The 24,777-nt window shown below is 37.6% G+C and overlaps 1 protein-coding gene across 2 annotated transcripts in view; it reads left to right on the forward strand.

The window, feature by feature from the left end:
* The window catches only part of adgrl1a (adhesion G protein-coupled receptor L1a), a 112,377-nt gene that overhangs the window by 33,627 nt on the left and 53,973 nt on the right, over positions 1–24,777 (forward strand). For both annotated transcript variants that reach the window (XM_028043157.1, XM_028043158.1), the window contains exon 2: positions 15,231–15,418. In XM_028043157.1, the coding sequence (XP_027898958.1) occupies positions 15,349–15,418 (70 nt within the window). In that variant the 5' untranslated portion in view covers positions 15,231–15,348. The remainder of the gene's footprint in view (positions 1–15,230; positions 15,419–24,777) is intronic.

The following is a 24,777-nucleotide window of genomic DNA, read 5'->3' on the forward strand; positions in this document are numbered from 1 at the left end:
TTGATAATTAACAGAAGCAGGCAGTGGAAAGCAGCACCTGTTATAGCCTAATGGACTGAAGCTCTGAGCTGCTTCTACCCGTGATCCAGTTGTCAGACCACCACCACCGGTACTTTCCCCAGGATATGAGAGTTTGAAATTATGCACCTTTGTGTGTGTGTGTGTGTTCTGTAATGAAAGAAAAAAAGAAAGGCAAATTATGAGGATGACAAAAAACCTGAGAAATTCATATCATCCCCGGAGTAATGCTAAACATTCCCTATAGTTTCAGGTTCTCTGGAAGAACTGGAGCATTATTTTATGCAAATATGCTGGCTAGTTTCTTACTTTTCCTTTTACTTTTAGCTGAGCTACATAAAATCACAAAGGCTGCTGCATAATCTACTGTTAAGCGGGATACTTTATTTTTCATTTCACTTTAAAGTAAGAATCTAGCAGCTTTGTCCTTTTATATCTCAAGAATGCAGTTTATAGCACACAAAGTAGTTCACTTTAAATAGTCATATCTTCCTTCTAAAAAAATCAGATCATGATATTATGGACCAGTCAGCTTATGGAATTGATCATCTCACTATGAATCATTTTTATTTACTTATGTTTAATTCTGTTCTTTTCTCTATGCTCATGTAAATTGTATTTTCCATCCATCCAACCATCCATTTTCTAACATCGTTGTCCCTAGTGGGGTGGGGAGGGGTGCTGGTGCTGGTGCCTATCTCCAGCTAACGTTCCGGGCAAGAGGCGGGGTACACCATGGCCCTGGACAGGTCGCCAGTCTGTCGCAGGGTAATACAGAGACAGACAGGACAAACAACCATGCACACTCGCACCTAGGGAGAATTTAGTCGCACCTAGGGAGAATTTAGAGAGACCAATTAATCTGACAGTCATGTTTTTGGACTGTGGGAGGAAGCCGGAGTACCCGGAAAGAACCCACGCATGCACAGGGAGAACATGCAAACTCTGTGCAGAAAGACCCCGGGCCGGGAATCGAACCCAGGACCTTCTTGCTGCAAGGCAACAGTGCTACCAACTGCACCACTGCGTAGTCAAAATTGATTATATTTTAAATTGGATTAATTTTCAGTAAGGCTGCTTATATTTACAAGTATTCCTGTTCGAGTTGTTGAAAAGCAAAATCAGTCTCAAAAGTTTGATATAAAGATTGTTTATTAAGAAAAAGGTTTCTGTCTGGAGTATGAAAAAGTTGTCACTCACAAAAATTAGAGACAACATGTTTCATGTTATTTCAGCTGTACTTATGGACCAAAATGTGTGAAGTGAGAGAGTGCAAAATAAGGTCATACCTCTGCTCATCTGTGCCGGACTGGCCTCTCTGCTCCTGCTGTCTGGCAGCTTCAAGCGTCTGCACAATAACAGCAGAGCTATAATCTATAAGTCATAATCTATAACTATATACAACTGGTTTGGGCATAAGCCTTCAGTCTATATTGCTATGTTTAAAGGGAGGGAAGAGGCATAGCTACATTATTCATAGTGGATCCCAACAGAGAGATATGTGTGTAACTGGTGTTACACTCCAGGGAGAGCTGTGCCCAGTTTGAGTTTTTCATGTGAAAAACACATCAATTATAATAAGGTTTTTTTAATTTGTTTATATGTGATTTATTTATAAGTATGGCTTATAAAAATTCCTAAAAATAAAATCCACCTTTTGTTTGTTATTTTGGTGGTGACACCACTTAGTGCCATCTTGTGTCAACAGAGCTGTTTCCAAGTATGCATATGATGTGTGTTTGTTTGGCACATATATGTTTGACAGAAAATACAGAAACTAAGTGAAAAAAATTCACCTCAAACTATGTTGTGGAAACAGGGTCATGTCAGATGGGCTTGTTGTGTCAGAATCTCCTAATGCCCACGCCACACATCTGATAGCTGGATGAACTTGGCAGGCAGATTGGGGTCACTACTATCAAATTAGATACATCACTCACACACACAATTTCTCAACATACAATTGTCAAAAAATAAAAAAATAAAAAAATACATACATGCAGAGAGAAAAAGAAAGAGAGATCCTGCACTGACTTAAAAAAAACGTGCACTACATTGTTTTGGAGTCTGTCTGATAACATCAAGAACAGAAACAATAAAGGTCAACAAACTATATTTACAGAGTCTGAATTTGGTTAAAATACTTTTCTTAAGTGTTCAAATACAGTCGTGAGAGGCTTAAATAATGTCCTCTCAATTTAAAGGTCAGCAGAAGCATCATGATGCAATATGAACAAAGCTTTTGAAATGTGTGGATAATTTTCTCGCCACTTTGCCACTGTGAAGCTCTGATGTTATGGCTGCCAATAGATAGCATTCTTATTAGAGACTCAAGAATTTAACATTGTTAGCCTGGAATATTAAGAACAATATGATGTTAATATAAAAGTCATCAAAATTATGGTACATTCTACCAATAGAAAGGGAGGTAACAGCCTTGATATTTTTGTAGTCATATTGATTTGGCTTTGAACAAAAGCACTGCACATTGTTTCACAAAATTCACATTGTTTAACTTTTAAACCCCTCAAAACCCTTAACTTGTTAAGGGTTCTTCTTAACATAATAAGTAAAACTTCTTAACTTGTTTATGTTCTACTAACTCGCATTGACTAAAACAAGTACTGTTCATGTAAGCATTGCAAATTTTTAAAGTTGAGTGTGTGATTGAATAATTAGCTGACATTGGCTTTGACACAAAAAATGGATACCCCCATTGTGTGGGTCTTAGCAATGGGATGAAAAGAATGTCAACCTATTTTTAAATGTCACTATCTCTTTTTGTTCTGAATCCCTGCTCCACTTTGTGCCACAGATCTAAACTGGGTCAACATCACATGTGGTGCCCCGGTGGGCTCCTCAGTGTGTGCACATGTGTGAGCGGGTGCATGTGAAGGCTGCAAGTCACGACCATGTGCATCTTAGTATTTTATTCACCAACAACAAAGGAGGTGGTGCTCACAGTTTGCCTGTGGTGAATCCAAAGGTTAGTAAGATAGTTGTGCATTTTCTTTCTCCAGATAATCATAACCAATTTCCAAACTTGTCATAATCAAAGGAGAAGATGTATTATTACTGATGAGGTATGTTTCTATATTCATTATTAGAAAAACATTTTTTTAAACAGATTAATTTGTTTGGAAACAGCATTTTCCTTGTTGTTTGGTGTTGTAGTGCAACAGTGAGACAGGGCTTGCCCTGCTGGAGCTTTCAGATTAATAGACACTGATAATAACATACACAACTCAGTACGTCTGTCCTTAATGAAGATGGATCTAGCCGGGCTTGGCGGTGCACAGGCTCACGGGGTGGCAGCCTGCCAGTCACAGCCAAGTGACATCTGGGAACGGATCAGTCCAAAGGGTGGGAGGGAACTTCACCGGAGAGTACACTTTCATATCATTATCACGTTATATCATAATCCATTGTTGGTGGCTCATGAGATTAATGTCAGAGCAGGCAGTTATCACTCTTGTTGTTTAGACTTAATGGTTACCGTGAATTATTCATTTCATTTCATTGATTTGTGATGCGACTTGTGCTGACAGAGTTGACAGCGCAGGTTGACTGATACGAAGCGCATCTGCTCTGACTGAGGGTGAGGAGCAACGGGGAAGAGATAGCGAAGCGAAGAGAGCAAGCAAACAATCGAAAGCGAGACAAATCATGAAGTTGTTATGCAGAAAATATTGTCACTCCTCAAATGAAGTAGACAGGATTAATTTATCAAATATCTCTAATAGTGATCTCTTAGAAATTGATTAAGAGATAACTAACGTGTTGGGTCAGAGGCTTCATCCCTGTAAGGCATTAGAGCTCATTAGAGTAAGACTGCAACAAGCGTTTGTGTGAGAAGACAGGGTGGGTGCTAAGGTCACTTCCTCTGGCAGCTGTGGCAGGTATCACAGGGCAAGCAATGATGGGTGGTGGCATTGCCTCCTGTTGGATCAGTAATAATGAACAGTGACAAGCTCTCCACAGCCACAATAAATCACAGACCACACAGGAGATCCTGTAGACCGGTACAGGGAGCTTGATATCTCTGCAGCACCCACAGGCCTGCTGGTTATTGCCACAAAGTCTCTCATTCATCCACTGCTCTCCTGCAGTGTGCATCTAGGTACATTAGACTATAACCCATGAATTTATGTATTGCAATAATTTATTCAAAAAGCGAAACTCTTGTAGTGTATTAATGCATTATACAAAAGGAGGAATATGTCATGTTCCTATTTTTGTTCATTTTGATCATTATGGCTTACAGCTGCCTGCACAGTGGCACAAGGTCCTGGGTGGAATCTCAGGCTGAGGTCTTTATGCATAAAGTTTAAATGTTCTTGTGCATGCTTTTTTTTTCTTTTGGTACTTCTTCATGCTATCCAAAAACATAACTTGGTAAGGAGACTATATGAGGTAACATTATCCATGCTAGAATCTTTTGGTACAGGGCTTTTAGTTTGGCAAAAAAATACAGATGTTTAAATATGAACACATGCAGAATCTAGAGTTCGCCATGCAACACTGAAAAGCTTCACTAAAATAAAGTAGAGATGACTCCTATATCACTTAAGTTTAGGAACATCATGGTTTCTCATTTAGCTTACTTTATTTCAATAGCAACAGCTCCTACTTAATTAGTTACCGGGAACAATGTCAACCTGAATGTAAGCATCACTGGTAGAGATAGGTTAAAGTCTAAATCCAGCTACCTGTGGCATTCAACAACACCCAGTGTGGCACAATCCCCGGTGTTGAGTTTGTTCTTAACAAAACAGCTCAAAAGTAATAAGAAAAACTATATATATCAGCAAATTTTAGCACAGACTTAAAAAAAAATTCTAAACAACAACACAGGTAGTTTCTTTATTATATAACCCATCTGTCATCCCTTTATCAATTGACAGAATCAAACCAAATATCCAGCCAGTTAGCCACCTTTAGAAATGTTAGAACGTAGTGATAAAATCAAATTGTTTTCAGTAAATGTTAAATTTCTTTGTTCCCTGTTGAATCCATGAAAACATTATCAATACATTTGCTGCATGGCACAAAGGCGATAAGCCTCAGCGCTGCTGTGGTCTTGGGGACACCTAGACTGCTTTTATGAGCTGTTATACCGTAGCCTCACATTCATGAGGAAGACTGCTGACTTGACAGTTGTCCAGCAGACAGTCATTGGTACCCTACATGAAGAGGATAAGCCACAAAAGGTCATTGCGAAAGAAGCTGGCTTTTCACAGCAGTATTAAAGCACAATATTTGAAAAAATGAATGGAGGAAAAAAAGTGTAATAGAAAAAGCCTTTCAAGGATCAGGCAGCTAAGCCCATTCAACAGCTTGGAGGAGATTCACAAGGCGTTGACTTTGGCTGGAGTCTCTGCTTCAAGAGAGACCACACACAGATGTAGTCAGGAAATGGGCTTCAACTTTCAAATTCCTTGTATTAACCCGGTGTTGAAAAAGAGACAATGGCCAAAGCATCTAACCTGTTGACTAAAGCAAGAAAGGACCGAACTGTTGGTTCTGCAAAGCACTGCTTGCACATTGGTCCAAAGATTTCTTTTTTGATCAAATAAATTTGCATTACATTTGGACATAGTTTAACAAATAGAGTAGAGGGGTACAGAATTAGGATGATAATGATAATGATGATGATTTGGATAGTCCATCATCTGCTTGTGTTGGTCCACTGAGTTTTTTCAAGTCCAAAGTCTCCACTTCCATCTGCCAGCGAATGTTAGAGGAGCTCGCCTTTCAGCAATATTAAGGCAGCTTTAACTTCTTAACACTCCAGGCCACAGTCCTACCACCATTGCCTCAGTTCATGCTAAAGGACACCTGACCATGTATTGAGTGGATATGCTGCAGAGATCATGAACAGACTTTTAAATAGGCTGTTCATGATTGTTCATGATTTTTTTAATTCATGCATTAAAAAAAATCCTTTTTTAGGCCTTGTGTAATATTCTCATTTCATGAGAAGCTGAATTAAAGGTATTCAGTTAGCTGTAAGGTGTAATCATTAAAATTATACAGCAACTTTAATAATTCTCTATAAAATATGAGTTTTTCTTCTTGAATTGAATTACTGATATTAATCAATTTTTTCACAGTTTTCTAATTTAATTAGGTGGTGTTAAAATGTGTCTTGTGTTATGACTGAATGACCCTGAATTTAAATAAAATATTCAATTTAAAATAATATGTTTTTTTTTAATTAATAATAATATTTTATAAAGAAATAAACAAAAGTTTAAATGCACAAAAAGGTTATTTGAAGGTTTCTCTGTAAATACTGCTGATGCCAGATATGTACAACAGGACCTGTGCGCTTGTGATAAGATAGTAATTGTTCTGACGCTGTGGCAGCTTGTTTTAAATTTTAGAAAGGTTCTTCTGAGAAGATGAAATGCAAGGATTGCTGGATGAGGTCAGGAAGAAGTTGCCTCCAGGTGCTGCAGCAGTGGAGTGCAGCACTTTATACACAAGTAGAGGCTTCTCATTCAATTAATCTGATTCAGTCATTTTAAAATGTTTGTACAAGACATAGAAATGTCTCTTAAGAGATAAAACAGCTATCAATAATTAATAGCCGTAATGGTTGTATGTCTATAAATACAAATTGTGCGAAGCTGGAAAATAGCAAAAGGTCCTGTATTAGAGCAAAAATCTTCAGCAGCAATTCTTATCTGTTGTAATGTTAAATATTTTTTATTTAGTAAGTCTGAAAATGTGTAAAATAGCAATTTTTTATTGTCCAGCTTAAAGAAAATAGCAAAGGATCAGTTATAACTTAGGTTATTTTTTATTGCATGCTTTTGGGAGATGAAGAAAGGAGATGAAGAGCTAGACTCTTCATCTAAACTGTTAGCTATATTTATCAAATTTCTAAACCACATTTTGTCTTGAAAGAATAAAAATCAAAAAAACATGAAGGGACAATTTTGCAATAATGGTCAGAAAATGTCAACCTGTATTCATATAATTCAGTTTCTTTAAATGTAGTACCAGTTGACAAGACATTTTCTATGATTTAATAGGGGTCTAGATCATATCTGATTATACTGTCGTCTGGTCTAAATCCCATACAGAGCGATCCATTTTATTCCAATATATAATCTATAGTAGTTTTGCAATTATTTTTACTGCTCTAATTGTTTTTTGTGCTAACATTACACTTAATGAATTTACAAAACTAAGATTTTGCCATTTTTAAATTATTTCACTTTGAAATTTCTAATGCAACATGAAAATAAGTCTTAGTTCAGTGCTTGTGTATTTAACTCATATATCATGTGTGCAGTTAACCACATTTATAATACTCATGAACTCTAATTAGTTCATGTACCTCTCACTCAGGAACTTCCAAGCACTTGATTGGTTGCTTTATGAAGATCGTGCCAAGTTTAGAAGCTATGACTGTTTCTGGAATAGTAATAGGGAAAGACTACAGGGACGGAGAGGTGTGTGGGTTGAGGCGTATGGAGAGGGAGAAAAAAATGCATCAGAGTCTATTGAATAAAAAAATGAGAGTGACTCTTTCAATACTTCTGCCCCATTTCCTCTGCCTTTACCTCTTCAGTCGCCACGCTATCCATGTTTGATATCCTTCCACTGTATTCTGCAGCTCGGCAGATTCCCTCCTTTGATTTGCATTCCCTTAAAGGACGCTTCCATTAAACCTCCCTCCTCTTTTTTTGCTCCCCCTTCTTTCCTTCTGTTTCTTCAAATAGGTCTTTTTCCCAGGATTGGTCTTTTGGAGGGAGCCTTATTCCCTACTGACTACGCAGCCTATCCCTGCTCTCCCTGAGTCAGTAATCAAACACATTGGCTCTAATACACAAGCCATTACAAGAGCTCTGATGTTCCATCTGCACTGAGACGGCACAATGGTGTCATTATTTAAACAGCTCGGCTGCTGCAGCAAGCACGATACTACCACACCAGAGCTCCAGCCTTAACTGACCCACCCCAGTAAATGGAGAAATGTTGGGATGATCTGACCCCACTGTGCTGCTGTAGTTGTTGCAAGCTTAACAATATTATCCATCCTGAATGACTGCTTCTGTGTTAGCATTACAGTGGGCTGTCTCTTCCCACTGGGGCTGGGACCTGGTGGGCTGCTCAGCATCAATGCAAATGGAATAGAATCAGGTTGTTGTAAGGGAATAATAACTAATGCTATTATGCTGTCTTTGGTAGCAATAGCCACACACAAAAGGATTACAGAGATTAGCGATATGCAGCCCTAACTGGAGGATAACAGTGAATCGGTTGGGGGAGCAGAAGTTTATCCAACATTATATCATATTTTTCCACAGGTTGGACTATTCTGGTGCGCCTTTTGTGTTGTTTTAACCCTGAGTGTGATTTAAGCAAAAAATAAATAAAAAATTCAACAGGATACACAGTCAGACGGGGAACTGTAAAATTAAGGTAAAACGACCCCAAAAATCCGCTTGCACCATTTTGCACACCCTTAGACTAATACTTTGCTGAAGCACCTGCCGATCCATTTTCCGCTTTTAGCCTTCTTGAGTTCACACCTATAATTATACTGAATCTGTTTAACCCGGCAAAGTAGAGCTGTCCTTGCTGAATTTTTATCAAGGTGGATGAAATCATGAACAGTTTCAACCCTCAGCCATCGCTGATGTAAAACCTTCAGGTGTCTGCCGTAAAGCTGAAAGTGAAAAGACATTTTAGCTTTCAGCAGTGAGCCCAAATATACACCTAAATCTAGAGTCTAGTCAGATTTCAGAACTTAATTGGACAGAAAATCTATAGACTCACATGAAGTGGGCTTTTGCTCAGATACATCCTCACAGTCTTAGAAAAAAATGTTGTGGTAGAGTGAGAAATATTGCATAAACAATATACTGGACGTCTTATTTAAGAATGCGTACCAGCTGAACTGCAAATAATAATACATGTCACATTTCAAGTGTAATAAATTTTAAATCATTTACCATAATCACATTTTTACATCACTATAAACTGGGATATTGCAAGGTACTGTATGTTCTGTTCAGAGTCTTACTTTATCTATTTGAATTAATTATTGAATCATTTCAGCATCCTGTCGGGGAGGTCTAACTGTAAAAACACATCCTCCCACTCACCAACTTTTAGATGGTAATGTAATATTTTTTTGATATACTTGCTATATTTTAAATTGAAAAGCAGAATAATTACATTCATTTTGTGGGTGATTACTTTTATAGAGGTGAAGAAGTAATTAATTCATTCATTCTCATGCTCATTTATTGTTACACTTTCTTGTATTGCTCCCTCTTGACCTAACTCCAGAGAGTACAAAAGAGTATCAGGTGTGACAAAGCTTCAACGCAGATGACTCAGAGGGAGAATTACTTGGAGGCCGGCGGGGAGAGCAAAGGATATTTTTTTCTTCCCTTGCAGTTTCAGCTTACTCTACTGCCCTTCATTATTGATGGTTTTCTCGAGAAATAATATTTCTCTCAGACGTGAGTGATACAAAATTTTAGCAGTGCTGAATTAAAGAAGAATGCTGCTGTTTTCTGTTTACCCCAATTTAACCACGAGCCTGTTTGAAGTGATTTTTTTTACTTGATTACAAATATTTAATGCAGCAGTTTGCCTCACTTTCTGATTTGTAAGTGAATGATTGCCATTCGGTTTTGCATGCCTCACCGTGTCGTTTGCTAGGAGGCAGTCATTTCCTTCATAGCGGGAGCTTTGCTACTGAACCAACTATTTGTTGTTGAAGCATCTGAGGCATAAACATCAATCCTAATAGCATGGCAAATGCTGTCGCTTCATCGTCAAGATTTAAGAGATTCTTTTCTGTATGAAAAAAAAATGACCGTCACAATTTATTACTGTCAAGTCTTTAAATCAATCAAGTGTTTTCCCAACAGAATATCTGTGCCTTTTGTAATCCATGCTTTGCCTCCCATTGCCTTGTATGCTGTTAGCTTAGTCTAACAGAGTGTGTTTTTTAAATATCCTGCAATGCCTGCAAGGTTGTTAGCGTTTTCAAAGCTCTTCATGAATATTTTTGAGAAGTTCTTAGAAGATATTTTACTTTTAAAACAGCAGTGTTAGTACATTGAGCAACAGACCCATGCAGAGTCGATTCGGTTATCAAAATAAGATCTCAGCTTTCCAAGGAGGGTGAAACAGAGACAAGAGTGAAAGCCTGCAGCTTTCAGAGTTGCAGCAACTTCTCCAATTATGCATCAAAACAGTCGGATAAACTCTTTACTCTTTTTGTGATCTCTCTTGCTAATGTTAAAAAGTACTTGAAAATATTTCAGTGGTATATGTAAGCCTTGAGGGTCCCTTCATTAAGGGCTCCACCTGCGTATTCTGGACAAAAAAATTATCTTCTTACAGTAGAGTAAAAACATTATGCATAAATGCATTTCTCCTTAAGTTGTTAAGTTTGGTCCTTCCCATTCATAAAAAAATGTTTCATCCCCCTTTTAAAAGTTTCTGTTTTTAGAAGCATACAGAGTATTTTTTGCCCTATCTGATTTATGAAAGTTGAATATTTATTATTATTACACATACTTTTATCATGACTACTATATTTTTTGAGCACAAGTGTCAAAATTGGCAGCGAGAGTGATTCTGATCAGATTTTATATATAATTTTGCAATGACGTTAAAAGCCGGCAGAAGGTTATTTGCATCACGGTAGAATTACAGATAAAATGCCTTCTTCAAGTAGAAAATTCTGAACGTTACTGTACTGAACTTGTGATGTGTTAAAAAAAATACAGAAAAGACACTGGTTGTTTTTTCTATTTTTATGAACTGTTATGCCATAATCATTAAAAAAGCAGTTAATTCCAGGCCGGAAAATGTTACGGTATTTATGTCTACGTAGCAAAAGTTATGACAAAGTAAAGTATGTAAATGAACAAAAAAAAATCCTTGGGGAGGAGGAACACACACACACACACACTCACATAGCTTCTGAAGTCCTCCTCCATGGATGAAGAGGACTTGTGACACTCTGTTGTTGATGACCATGTCTGCCAAAGCAAACAGACCCTAATGATCTCAGTGATTATCGTAATGATCCAATAGAAAAGGATAATGAGGTTATTTGCTTTGGATCAAGGCAGCCTGTAAATTAATGGCTAACAAAACAAAGCATAGCATCTGAGACAAGATGACAGACCGGTGTGGCCAAGTGGGACTCTGTCGCCATCCCATTTAGACAGCCACAGGTTTTTCTTTGTGTTGTTACAGCTGACTGTCATTTGCTTACCTCCCTGCTCCTCTTCAGCTCGGCCTCCTCACCTCTCCTCCGGTGCTTTGAAATTGCTATTCCATTCTCCCATTTTGCACTCTCTGGACTCACAGAGACATAACGTTCTGCTCCATTAGAAGAGAAACATTGATGATAATAATAGTGGATGTGATCAGTGTAAAAGGTCAGCTCATGGCCTTGGGCATCTAACAACCTTCTGTAGGGGGAGTAGAAAGGGTGAAGACACCCATCTCACGCCCCCTAAATACACCTAACCTCCACATATACTCCTTCACCCAGAGGCAGACTAACTCATAAACAACAAAAAGAGTAAATTCTTGTTTTGTTTTTTTTTAAATCTTTTTTGTCACTTTATCACTAATTCTTCACTTATTTTCTCACATTTTGTACACAGAATGCTATCAATACAGTGCTTGTTCTTACTTTTATCCTTTTTATCAGGCTTTGTTTCTTTGTTCCTCCCCTTATTTCTCTGTTCAGTTTTGTCATTCTTTCACTCATCCTTTTTTTTTAACCTCAGAGAAACTGATGTTTTGTAATGTCAGCTTGTTTTTTGTGTATTATCTCAAAATGGAGTCAGTTTGTCCAGGTTGCACTTTTCTCTGGTTCCCATCTCTTCGGTCCAAGCCAGCCAGTCATTCTCTGCTCTATTTTCTTTGCCTTTTTCATCTTCATAGACCTCAGGAGAGTCGGTGTTAAAATATACATAGTGAGGAGAAGATATTCTCTCAAAACATGAAAGAAGTTATATTTTCCTTATTTAGAGTACATATGTTGTAGAGAAAACCTTTTCAACACTCATATTAAATTGATATCGGATTGAAAAAAGCTGTAAAGTTAGAGTAAAAAAAACCTGACAGAGAATCAATGTCTCTGCAGTGTTATATTGCACGGCTATTGCTGTTTGTTTTAGATTTTCCACTTATCTTTGTCTCCATGCCTTTCCCTCTGAAAATGTTGTCTTCTGGCTATTATTCACACCCAACACGCACAATGAACTCATATTAGAGCAGAATCTTCATTAGTATAGCGGCAGTGTGTATGTCTGAGTCGCACATTTCCTAGAAATAAATGCTGATGTAAAGAACAGCTGCTGCAGTCTGCTTTGTTCTGCTTGCCTTCAGTCCCCCTCCTGTTTAGTGTCTGTAGCTCTCTCTCTTTCTGTCTCGCTTGTACTCTACAGCGTTCAACATATTAATCCGTGCAGAAACACCCAAGCAGGTTGCTGAATGTTCTGGCATTGCCACTAGGGAAGAGGTTAAATATCAGAAAAGGTCATAAAAAGGAGGGGCTCCAGAACTCAAACGAAAGCCAAATCAGGGATGATGATGATGTAGATTTGGAAGGAGCCACTTAGTAACCCAAGAATTTCCGTCTTCGCTTCTCGTGGAATGAAACAGCCATGACTCCATGGACTGTAATACTTACATTCTACGCATGCATGTTCTAGATTTATAATCTGGGCTAGAGCTTTCTAGCAAAAATATTTTTGCATTAATATTTTCATATTATAATGCAAGCACACTGACATTATATAAATTGGTATGTTTTCCTAATCCTATATCTTTAACTCTTTGATTCATATATGATTAAAATAACCAATAGATATCCTTTTTAATCTCTCCCAAACACAATATTTTTTTAATTTTTTTAACTGTTTTAAAAGTTCAAATTTGATTTTAATCCAATTAAAAAAAAATTACACATACTTACACTACTTTGCTTAACAGACCAGTGAAGCTTTTCATAGGAATTTCAATAATATTATTATAATAGTTATAATAACCAGAGTTAGAGTTGCAAACACCAAACTTAGAGTTTTTGAAGTTGTTTTGACTTTTTTTTTTATTTCTGAATAAATCTTTAAATAGATTTAGAAATCTCTCAGTTAAAATTATTTACAATTTTTTTTTAGATATAACATTTGGTATTTTATAGGATTTCTAAAGTATATAGAAAAATATAATAAAAGATGAATTTTCCTACAAGAAACTGCTATCAAAAGGAAAAATCTAGTGTTTAGAAAGGCCTTAATTCTTCCTGGCAGAAACTCAACAAGATGTTGGAAACATTCCCCAAAGATTTTGATCCATGTTGACTTGACAGTGTCACTTAGCTGGTGAAGATTCATATCTATAATGAAAATCTCCCATTGTAACACATCACAAAGGTTTTGGTTTTGTTTTAGACCATTCGTTTAGAGATTTGATGTATTCTAGATGTGCTGTGTTTAGAAATTGTATACAGCACATCTGTTGTAATGAGAGTATTTTTGACCCCCTGTTTCCTTTGCTCCTGTGAGTCAGAAGCCGAGTTTCTTAACCTACAAAATGGTGGCCAGAGTAGGTCTCTCCCTCAAGTGCAAGCATTCAAGCATCTTGGCATCTTGTTATGGCAGTATGGAGCAGTATGGAATGGACAAACAGACTGAGACCCACTCTGTGGTAATGCAGGGGCTGCTCCGGTCTGTTGTGGTAAAAAAAAACAAAACAAAAAAACAACTGTAAAAAAGTGAAGGTCTCGATTTCTCAACCTGTCAAGGCTCAAAATCTACCCTCTGGTCATGACACATAATCAGAACCAAAGGAACAAGACCTTGTAAACAAGTGGCTGAAATGAACCCCTGACATGACCAAGAAATTTTGAGCAAGACAACTGCAACTTTGGATGTTTTCTCACTTTTTGGGGGGAAAGTTCTCTGCAAACTCAGAAGATAGTTGTGATAAACATGGCTATCAATTGTGCATGGCACTAACACAATGGGATATTTAAAATCTCCCAAATCTCTCTCTTTCATTTTGTATGGACAGTTTGAACTCTGGAATGTCCATGTGAGTCAATGGTTTTCTATTTTTGGATGTACTGTTACAAATACTCATAGCTAAATTGTTTAAATTCATAATTTTTATTTGAAAATGTAACAAACTATGAATTAAATTATCATTCACAAATTAGAAAATGTGTATTTGGTTTAAAATACAAATCAAATTTATTATGCAATTCTCAACAATAGAAAATATTTTTATTTGTATCACTATGATTAAATAGCTTTAATAAAGGTTCTTTGGAACCACATAACTCGTTAGTGAAGCTGCACTTGGAAACAAATCAATGCACTGAAACTCAAATAAAGGGTGTGCAGTATACAGCTGAATCAAAGTTTGCAAGTGAGGATGTATGCGCATACTTCTATTACCTCCTGCAATTAAATAAAAACGCAAATGTACCTTGCAATCATGCTCAAATTCCCCTCCAAACACACACATGCAGACCAATCTGTCTGTTTCATCAGCAAACTCAGCAGGAGGAGTATTAGCTATAACAACACTGTCTCTCCGGTTTTCTGTCTTTCAGCCCCTGCAGGCTCTACTGTCAAAGAATCAGAGCTCAAGTTCCAGAAAATGATTTATATCATTAGGCAAATGAGATGTGTGAGCCCTTCAGCAATGCTGACTAAGTTATCACTTTCCACTGCCTTAAATTGTATATGTGGCCATGTCGGTAAACAGACATGGAGGATACCTATTTTTCGCATGAATACAGCTCTGCTAATAGGCCTCCAAACATATGTAGCATGTCTGATTCAATAAAGTATCTAAACACTTCAGAGTGATGAGCTGGTGGTGTCAACAGCTGTCTCCATCACCCCTTGCTCAAATTGGCTTCAGCCGTGCCACCTGATCAAGGCACTTGACCATCACACAATGTGCCAACTCTTTTCTTCTCCCAGTACAATGTCAACTGCACCATGCCACTTCTGAGCCTCTTAGCTTTACTCAGTCCTGAGTTTTTACATATTGCACCGATAAAAGCAGTGCAAGATAGCATTGCAGATAGGTATAGGAAAAAAATAAACGGACTGAAAAAAGAATGACTCCTATTTTTCCCTTGTAGGCCCTTTTCAGTGTTTTGATTTTTAACCTGCTGTTTCTAACCTTTCTGCCTACAGGGTCACCGTCAGGGAGGGTGTGAGCTGAGGAAAGTGGCACCCCACGCACCCGTGCCTGCTGACCACCTTCAAGCTTTAGCATCCGTCCTTTTTCCTGTCTCCCTGCTAAGCTTCAAACATGGCTCTGGCGATCTGGATCATCTTCAGCTCTTTTGTGGCTTTTAGCAACATTGCCCCTTCCTCTCAGGGTAGGTTTTTATCTCTGTGGTATAATATTTCTTTTAGAGTGTTCTGAAAAACATTGTGCTTCTTTACAGATTTCTTCTGTTTTTGCTTTTTTTGTCACACTTAAATGTTTTACATAACCAAGCATTGTTTAATACCAGATAAAAAAATGTATACATAGTAAATAAAAAATTATGTTTTTAAATTAGGATTTTTTTATTTTGAAAAACAAGGGCAATGCAAAACAGTCTGGGCATATGTGAAAAAGTGATGCTTCCAATAAACCTTGGTGAAACAACTGCCATCAATCATATGTGATAAGCGGCAATGAGCCTTTTATATCTACTGAGAATTTTTTTCGCGGTTGGCTTCTTTGCAAAATAATTTTCATTTAGCCAAGTTGTGAAGTTCTCTCTGTTAAGATTGTGTTACAGCATCGGAATCAGATTAAAGTCTTTCACTTTTTCTAGGTCACTTTGAAGCCCTTAAATTGTTTGTTTTTGAGCTATTTAGACGTGGACTTACTGTTTCTGATCAATATGTAGCAGCATAATCTAGGTGCACAAAAGTTCAAAAACAGTTGAGCAGATATTCTGGTGGTATTGGTCATGCAGAGCTCTCCCACACATAACATTTCAGCTCAGTTTGTTTCTTTATGAACTGTCCTCACTGATCTGAGACTTGGGGCCTGTTTGGTTTTATTAACTACTTGATGCCTTAATAATTGGAAGTCTTACTTGAAAACTGCTTTTTGTATCTGTTTCAGTTTTCTTTGACATCAAAGCTTGTTCAAAACTCAGAAACATTTGGCAGTGACCAAATAGGAAAACACTCTGTCTATAATTAAGCAAAAATAAAATAATAGTATTTTTCTGCATCCAGAGCTTGTACTCACTTATTCATTTATTTTTTAGAAAACAAAATGTGTTTCTAACTACATATCGATTCCCTGACTTACCTTATAATGCTAGGTAGAAGCTCTTAAGCACTGTTCCCTGTTGCAGCTCTGATTGGATTATTGCAAATGAGGATGTAATATTTATATGTTAGCTGTTTGATGAAGGTTGTAAGCGTATTGACTTGCTGACCAGGCTAGAAAAGCTGTACTTCATTAACCATTTCTCATATGAGACGAGGCCAGGATGTGTGCGCAAGGTGGGAAGTGATGTGAGTGTCAATAAAATTTCTTGTCATCTTGCTGTGAGGTGGAGCATGGCGAGAGAATAGGAGGGAATCCGTGCATGTAATGGTGCCATATGTGTGACCTCTTTGAATGTGCCATGTACCATGAGATATTGCATTTTCTGTGTGTGCGCGCGGGGCGTTGTAAGCTTGGCAGCAGGTGACCTGGCTGGGCTCAAGTCACGCTGGAGGGTGTGTGTGTATACGTGTCGGAAGATGTGTATGAGAGACGGAGCAGAGATTGCAGGGAGGACGAGGACGGGGGGCTGTTGAGTGTCCTGCTAGTGGCCCACCACACAGATAGCAGCACACTATCTGCTGTATGCTCTCAGTCAGCTCCGTGCCAGCAGTCTGCTGGGTGATGGACAGCTAAGATGAGGAGGAGGGGCTTCAACAAGACAGGGTCACTGCATGGAGTAACGTCAAAGGAGGAGTTTAAGAATATGCAGGAGAGCGAGAGAGAGAGTGAAATTAAAATGTGTTTATGCCCACTTGTGTAAGTATTGGCTCCATCATTCTCTGATTTGGAAGCTTCATTTCTAATTTGAGTAGGTACTGTTCTTTCCATCTTAATTTGGCAGCTTTCTGGAAATTGGATTTGCATACATCCTGCTCCATTCCTTTTGTGTTGTGGTACAACGTGCATGGCTGTGAGTATTTGTGAGAAGATGAGCTTAAAATATCTGCATGACCTGGCTCTTCAGGACTATTAATAATGCATTAATAAATCAATTGAATATCATCCCTATTTAGCTCAGGAGCACAGGCACAGCATTTGGTTTGATGAAATTAAGATTTTTTTTTAATAAATAATGGCACATGCTCATGCACACCCACACTGTTGTGGTGCTCAGAATGTTGGCAGTAAAAATCTGGCAGAGATTCATTGTCTCTATTGTAGTGTGACCAGAGGAGCGGGAGAGAAATGGAAAAGAAAACAAGGGAAGTAGGTCCTAAAGGAAGGGAACGGGGTTTTGATGTGATGAGAGCTGCGGAAATCAGTCTCAGACTAATCAAAGCTCATTTGAAAAGCGACATGAGCATCACACATGGCTTCACTGTCTAATGTCTACTCCTGCTCTCCCTTGGTGCTCTCTCCAACTAATCTGCCAGGCTTTAACCCCACTTCGCTCCTGGCTGCACATTCTAATATTTACCACTAACTCTCACACATTTATTCTCCTCTTAAATCTGCTCTTTAGTAAAAATATCCCTAACCAGCATGAGCTTATGTGTGTATTTCTTTCTCACATATTCTGTCTTGCATCGTAAAAATATTTCCACTTAAATCACTGTAGTCCATTACTCTTCTTCTAAACACAGGGGCTCTGTGAAGAACAAATTAGTAGTACATACTACTGAGAAGGAAAATGATTAGTTTTAAATTAAATAATGACGATCATTCTTGATAATTTTTTTTATTTACTTTTTATTTTTTCAATAATTCTGAAATTTGTGCAGTACACTTACCAGTGCTTCTGAGAAAAACATTTTGCGGCAAATCTTTTATAGTGCTTTTCTGCACTTATTTAATGGAAGTTTCTTTCTTCCTATTATGAACTGTTTTTACGATCGACTTTGAATCATTGTAACACATCAAAAATCTCTGATATAAGCCATTTAATTTTAGCTCTGTAGCTGTATGTTCTGGATTGTCGTTCTGCTGGAAAATGGTCCTCTGCCCCAATAGCAAAACATTTGTCTTTTTTTGCCCCTTTGTTGCAAATGACAAATAAAACCTCTTGTGACTATCCTTAAAGTTGACTTCCTTCCATAAGAGTCATATGTGAGCATAAATAATGGTTTTCTTGTCAACAAATTCTCCCCTGAGTAGTCAATCTCTCCTGCTCCTCCAGAGATACCACGGACATCTTGATTTATTATTTTATCTTCATGATGGTATTTATTCACAAATGTTTTCTAAAACTAAAACTTGAGGCCTTTATAGGACAGGTTTATTCCTCCTTAGCTTACATGGCATCCAGATTCATTTTGCTCACTAATTTAGTAACTTCACCAGGCAATTGGTTGATATCCTGGGATTTATTTCAGGATATCAAAATCAAGTATCATGCTTTCTGATGTTTACTTCAAAAATATAGTATTCCACTACATAAATATGTCCTACTTTGTGGTAGTCTGTCACTTAAAATTCAAATGAAATTGATTCAAACATGACAAAATGTGGGAAAATAAGGGGCATGAATACTTTAAGGGGACTTTGTACCTTGACAAAGTGAATGTCGCACTGACTTAATGCTTGAGAATGTACCGTAGTTGATGCGCAGTGCCATTGATGTGAAAATCCATTAGGCTTGCTTAATGTGGCAGGCACGGGAGGCAGCTGTGCCGTACGTGATGAAGCCCTGACACAGAACTTTCAATTACAAAAGCAGCAGCGTTGGTGTAAACATGGCGGTTCGTATTTATGCGCACTGATGATGGCAGGCATACTATTATGGGACTATTTGTATTTTCTTCCTTTTAGACCATAAATGTAATTTTGCAAGCACTCCGTGCGCTGGATATTTACATATACTGCTTGTACACGGGTCTCTGACGTGAACACACAGCCGACAAGGTGTGTGGGTCCAAGTGTGTGCTTGTGCCAGTTATAGGTTGATGCCAGTGCCAGCTGACTGGTTGAATCTGTTCTCATCTCCCCTGTATTTAAGCCTTTGCTCTAAGATCAGTCGTGTGGAAAGGCCCCTGGCCCTTAAGTGCACAGGCAGACATTTTTATCTGTCTAGCCCTCCACTCTCCTGCTTTTTTTTCTTCCCTGGCCCATTCCCCTGAACAGCAGCTATTATTTAAAGATGTGGGACTAGCTGTTTTTACACATCTTTTCGACAAAGTGCCTGCTCCCCCAACTGTCTTTGGTCGGTGACATAATGTCTGGAAGTAGACTGATCCCAGTGTATTATTTTGCTCTCTGTAAGGCAGGGATGAGCTGCTGCTATTCATTATGTGACCGATGAAGAATTAATCTCACCCTAGTAGAACTGCACAATCCATTGAATCATAATATTAATATTTGGTAGAATATTGTATTTCAGGTGTCCATAGAAATTTTGCATACCATTAATATATGTGGCCTGTTCATTGGAGGCCACATAAAAATAAAAGAACAAAAATATACACTTTATCTACTGTACATTTGAGGTGTTAAATTTGGCAAATTTGAGCAGATTTTAATGAAGGAGAGGCAAGAAAATGGATGCATCATAATTAATATTGTAATTTTATTATCAAGCAATTGCATTGTTCTTCCCATACCTAGCCAGAAGATAAGTTACAATTCAGGGAGACCAGAAACACTTCCCTTAAGTAACACTGAGTATTGAATTTTAAATAAAAAAAGGGAAAGTAAAAAAAGACTTTTGTTCTGGTGATAAAGTTTTTACCCTGTGACCTTCTCACAATTGCATAAGAATTGTGTCGCCAGCTGTATAATAGCAATAAAACTTGAGAAAAGTCAATAAAGCAGTTATACTCTTAAACTTACTATGTGCACTTACGTCCATTGAACACCTTATTGCATTACTTGAGTATGTTGTAAAAACTCACGGTTGTGCATTTTTCATTGGACACATTGAAAAACTGTCACTGCTCATAAATAATGTCTTGGATTAATGTTATTAGATGATCTAAATCAGGCAGAACTTAAAAATATCAAATATTAAAAATAAGTCTTTAATATAAAATCAACTATTCCAGTTTTTAAGGCACAGCTTTATATTCTGTTTAATGACATTAATAAATGTAATTAAAATTGTGCATATATTTGTTCACCTCGAAGGATTTGTATGTTTACTAATGATTCTCTTTTTATCTGCAAAATTGTACACTAACTACGTTTTATGACTAATTTACTGCAAACCTTTTTCAAATAAAACAATAAATCAGATGGTGATTTCTAGTAATATGCAAAACTCCTCCCTGCTGCAACTTTATTCTTGTGTCTCTAGGATTTATAAGTTAAAATCTTGAATTTACTTTGTGAGCAAATTATTTTCAAAAGCAGATTTTTCTTTTCAAGTTAAATAACACAACATAGCTCCTGCCGTTAGGTTTTTTTGTAAGTATTTGAGATATGGATGCAGCATCACCATAATCATAAAACCTTAACCAATACACTAGTTTATTTTCCATCTTTGTACTGATCAAAACCTGATGTGATGAAAGTGGGTTGAGCTTATTAGTAGTGTGTTAGATACAAGTAAGAATATTTATTGTTCCAGGAGCTTGTGAATATTGCAAATCATTTGGATTTTGCAATGAAGAACGTCCTTTAAAGTCTAACTTTTCTTCCATGTCTTGTGTGTACATGTGTAGGGGTGTGCGTGAATGTGTTTGTGTGTGGTCTTCGAGCCATTTTATTCTTCCACATCTTATTAGCAACATTTTTTTCTTCTCACTTTTCCACCTCCTTCCACACTCACCTCTCATTTTCTTCCAATCTCTCTTCTGTTTCTTCCATAACACCTCAGCTATTACTCCCCCTCCCTAAGTTGTGATATCCTACACCCAACCAACCTGCCAGCCTCCCCCAAATCCCCTTTCTTATGTCGGACTTCTATTTCTCTTGTGGGAGCTTTATGTCTTTCTCTTCTAACTCAGGTTTTTTACTTTGTATTTTTCCAACCCTCTCCAGCTTGTCACTTTACCCTACTTTCTGTTCAGTCTCGCTCCTTTAGATTAACCTGGCTGCTTCCTCCCAGCTGCTCTGTTTTTCTTTCTTTACCCTTTTCATACCATCTGTTATTCGCATACAGCTCTTATCATTGTCATTTTTCTCTCTAACGCTCCTTTACCTCTTACAGTCTTCTCTCATCCCTCGTTTGCTACCTCCTCCGTCGCCCTTGTTGTATGGGGGTTTCTATGCTCTTCAAAGCCCTTGGCTGCGAGCAGTAGATCACAGCGAGGCCTGTGTGAGTGAAAGGTTAATGGATGGCCTTTGAACATATATTGGAAGTAGGGGGTGGGTGGGCAGAAGGAGGGACGTGCCGGGGCGGAGAGGCAGCATATTCTCTGAACACCTCCCTTTGAAGTATGACGCGGGTCGCTCTCATGTGCCTTTGCTTGTACACGGGGGTTGTGCCATTTTGTTAGTTCAGTCGTTCGCAGTGTTAGTGCAAATGTGTTTGTGACCATTTTGTTTATGTTTGCTTGTATTCATATGTGTACAGGACCACGTTAGCTTGTATATATTGATTTGTGTACAACAAGCAAACTCCTACAGAAAAGAAAGGGGACTGTGCTCCTGTCTGTTCAGCCGTGTGATAGCCACATCCTTTTTCTTGTGATCTTTTTGATAACTTTGAGGCTTTGCATCATTGAAGGATTGTGTTTGTGTATTGGACATTGCTGCTTTGAAAGCCAACCAAACACAGAAAAGCAGCATTCAGCTTCTACCCACCAAGAATCTGGGACAAACTTCCAGAAAACTGCAAAACAGCTGAAACACTGAGTTCCTTTACATCAGGGCTAAGATCCCACCTAATAGGATTTGCTTTTGAACCATAATAAATGGAACATTGACCAATATATTCTACTTGCATTGATGATTTTGATACTGGCATTTGTCAAGATGTAATGTTTGTCACTGGTTTCTCAATTGTTGACAGTATGTTGTTTTTATAACCTTTTATTTTTGTTTTTTTTATGATTTGAAGCTCTTTTAACTGCTTTCTTGCTGAAATATGCTATACAAATAAGCTTGATCAATTGATTGATGATTGACAATTAAAATTTTGTTACATTTGAAGCACAATTTTTTCTTGAAATTTATATGAGTTTTGCTGATGACCTGACACTATGTGGTACACAATGGAAGAAAACGAGTACATAATATGCTAGCTTTTGTATTAATCAATTTAAAAACCTGAAAATGTTCATTTACTTTCAGCCCTGAATTATTCCTTTACTTAAACACATTGTACAGAAATTAGCTTCACAAATGTGCAGGAGTACCCTACTGTGCACAGTAGAGACTGAAATGTTTGCTGAGCTCCAGGCACAAAGGGCACCAGGTTCTCTTCTTCTGTGCATTGAAAACACCAGAAACAGTCAGAAAAAGACAACAAACAACTGAATTAAGGTTAAAACTGAAATATAATTTTTGTTTTGAGTTTTATATCCAATTCCAGTAGAGTCAGTGCCCCCTCTTTCATGAACCTCACCACACATCACTGACCTCCCCATAATATCCTCTTCATCAAACTTTACACTAGATATAATGCAGAATGGCAACTGCCAACCCAAGTCTCTTTTACTGTCTAGCCAGACATGGTGGCATAATTTGCTACTCCATTGAACGTGTCTCCACTCCATAGTCCAATGGCAGCATGCTTCACACCATGATATGCTACGCTTTTCGTTGAACTTGGCCATCGCAGGTACTTGGCCATCGAAACATATTTGATGAAGCTCTATCAACAGAGAGATCAGCCACAGGAGGTGTGTGATCTGAAGGTCACATGAAGTTTTGAGGTCATTATTGACTCTGCAGAAAGTTGGTGACCTATGCAGGAGATACGCCTCAGTGTCTGCTGATCGCACCTAGCTATTTTACTTGATCTATCACTCTGTGCCTGAGTTGATGTGATTCCCAATTGCTATTGCTTTGATCTAAAACCACCAACAGTTGACTGTGGAATATTTAATAGTCAGGAGGCATTGCATTGTTGTGTAGTTTTGGTTTGTTCCCTCACAGCATACAGGTTGCTAAAATGAGGCAAATAATATTCTCCTGAGAATTTTAATTTAGATGGACATTCTTTCTTCTTTAAAGGTCTGTACTCATTCCATAGTCTTTCAATTTCCAGATGATGGACTTAGTAGTTCAGATGTTGATTCAAGGTTTTGGATGTTGATTTACCAGGTAGAGTCTATGAATTGATATTTTGACTTTTGGTTATTGGATGCACTGCTTTTATTTTTGGGGTACCAGAGTACCACACAAATGCACACTCCACTTCACAGCTCTTTTTTTTTTATAAAAACAACAACAAAAATTAAATAAAAATAGCATAAAACCATTCATAATTTCCTTACATTCCACACATTCTGTAAAAAAAATTATCATTTGAATTTCTCTCTTAGACCGCAACCTAACTTATTATTATTATTATTATTATTATTATTATTATTATTATTATTATTATTATTATTATTATTACAGTTCTGATTACAGATGCTCTCAGTAATCACAATCATAGTAATCACCAACACAAATGCACTCATCACAAAAATCCTAATGCAAGGTGTTGTGTCTGTCTGTATCAACCATGTCGTGGACTATAAATTCATAATAACTGGCAGCAAGCTTTGGCTGACATCCAAGGACAAAGAGGAAAGAAAAGAAAGAGGAAAAATAGAGGGATAAGGACAGATTAAAGAAGTGAAACTGGTAAAACAGTGAGTAAAGGATTAGAATACAATGAAAAGCTAAGAAGGTGGATGTAAATAATAAATAGAAAACGATATTATGATATTGGTTAGATGAAGTGGTGAACAGATGATGATTAGATAGGCTAAATGAGAAATTTTGCAGTTTTAGAAATTGGATGAGGGATTAAGGGATGGTGTAGAGGTAAAATAAAGAGCAAACATGAAATGCATTATACTGCAGATAAAAAGTAATATAAGTATTTGAGGTATTCGATGTGTAATAGGTTGAAGAAGACACAGGAGCAAAAACAATGATTAGTGGGTATGCATGTCTTGTAAAAGTACACACAGACACTGCCCACACATTCAACACACTCTTAGTATATAAGAAGGTTAATTAAGTCTTTAATACAGCAGCAGAACCAGTCTTTGACACTCATTTTTACTAACAAAACACTGAATGCAGCTTGCAACTTCTCCGAATGCACACACAAATCTCCCTAAAAGCCCGTCCACCCTTTCCTTCCTCTCTTCATTTGTCCTCCTGCTTTTCATCAATTTCATTTATCCCTTCTCTCACTATTTTTCTAACTTTCCTATATCTGCTTCTGTCAACTCTTCATTTATTTACCTCCCCCCTAGCTGTTTTCCTGCAGCACCTGGAGCTTTACTTCACCATAGTGTTTACAAGAATCTATATGAATCTGGGTCTGACTCACTGTCTCCCAGCTCACCCTCTGTAATACTTGTTGGAAACACAGTACGGAGAAAAGTTGTGCGAGGCCCGCTACATCGCTCCTCTCTCCGG

The sequence above is a fragment of the Xiphophorus couchianus genome, chromosome 16, assembly GCF_001444195.1.
Source record: "Xiphophorus couchianus chromosome 16, X_couchianus-1.0, whole genome shotgun sequence".
NCBI classification, from domain to species: Eukaryota; Metazoa; Chordata; class Actinopteri; order Cyprinodontiformes; family Poeciliidae; genus Xiphophorus; species Xiphophorus couchianus.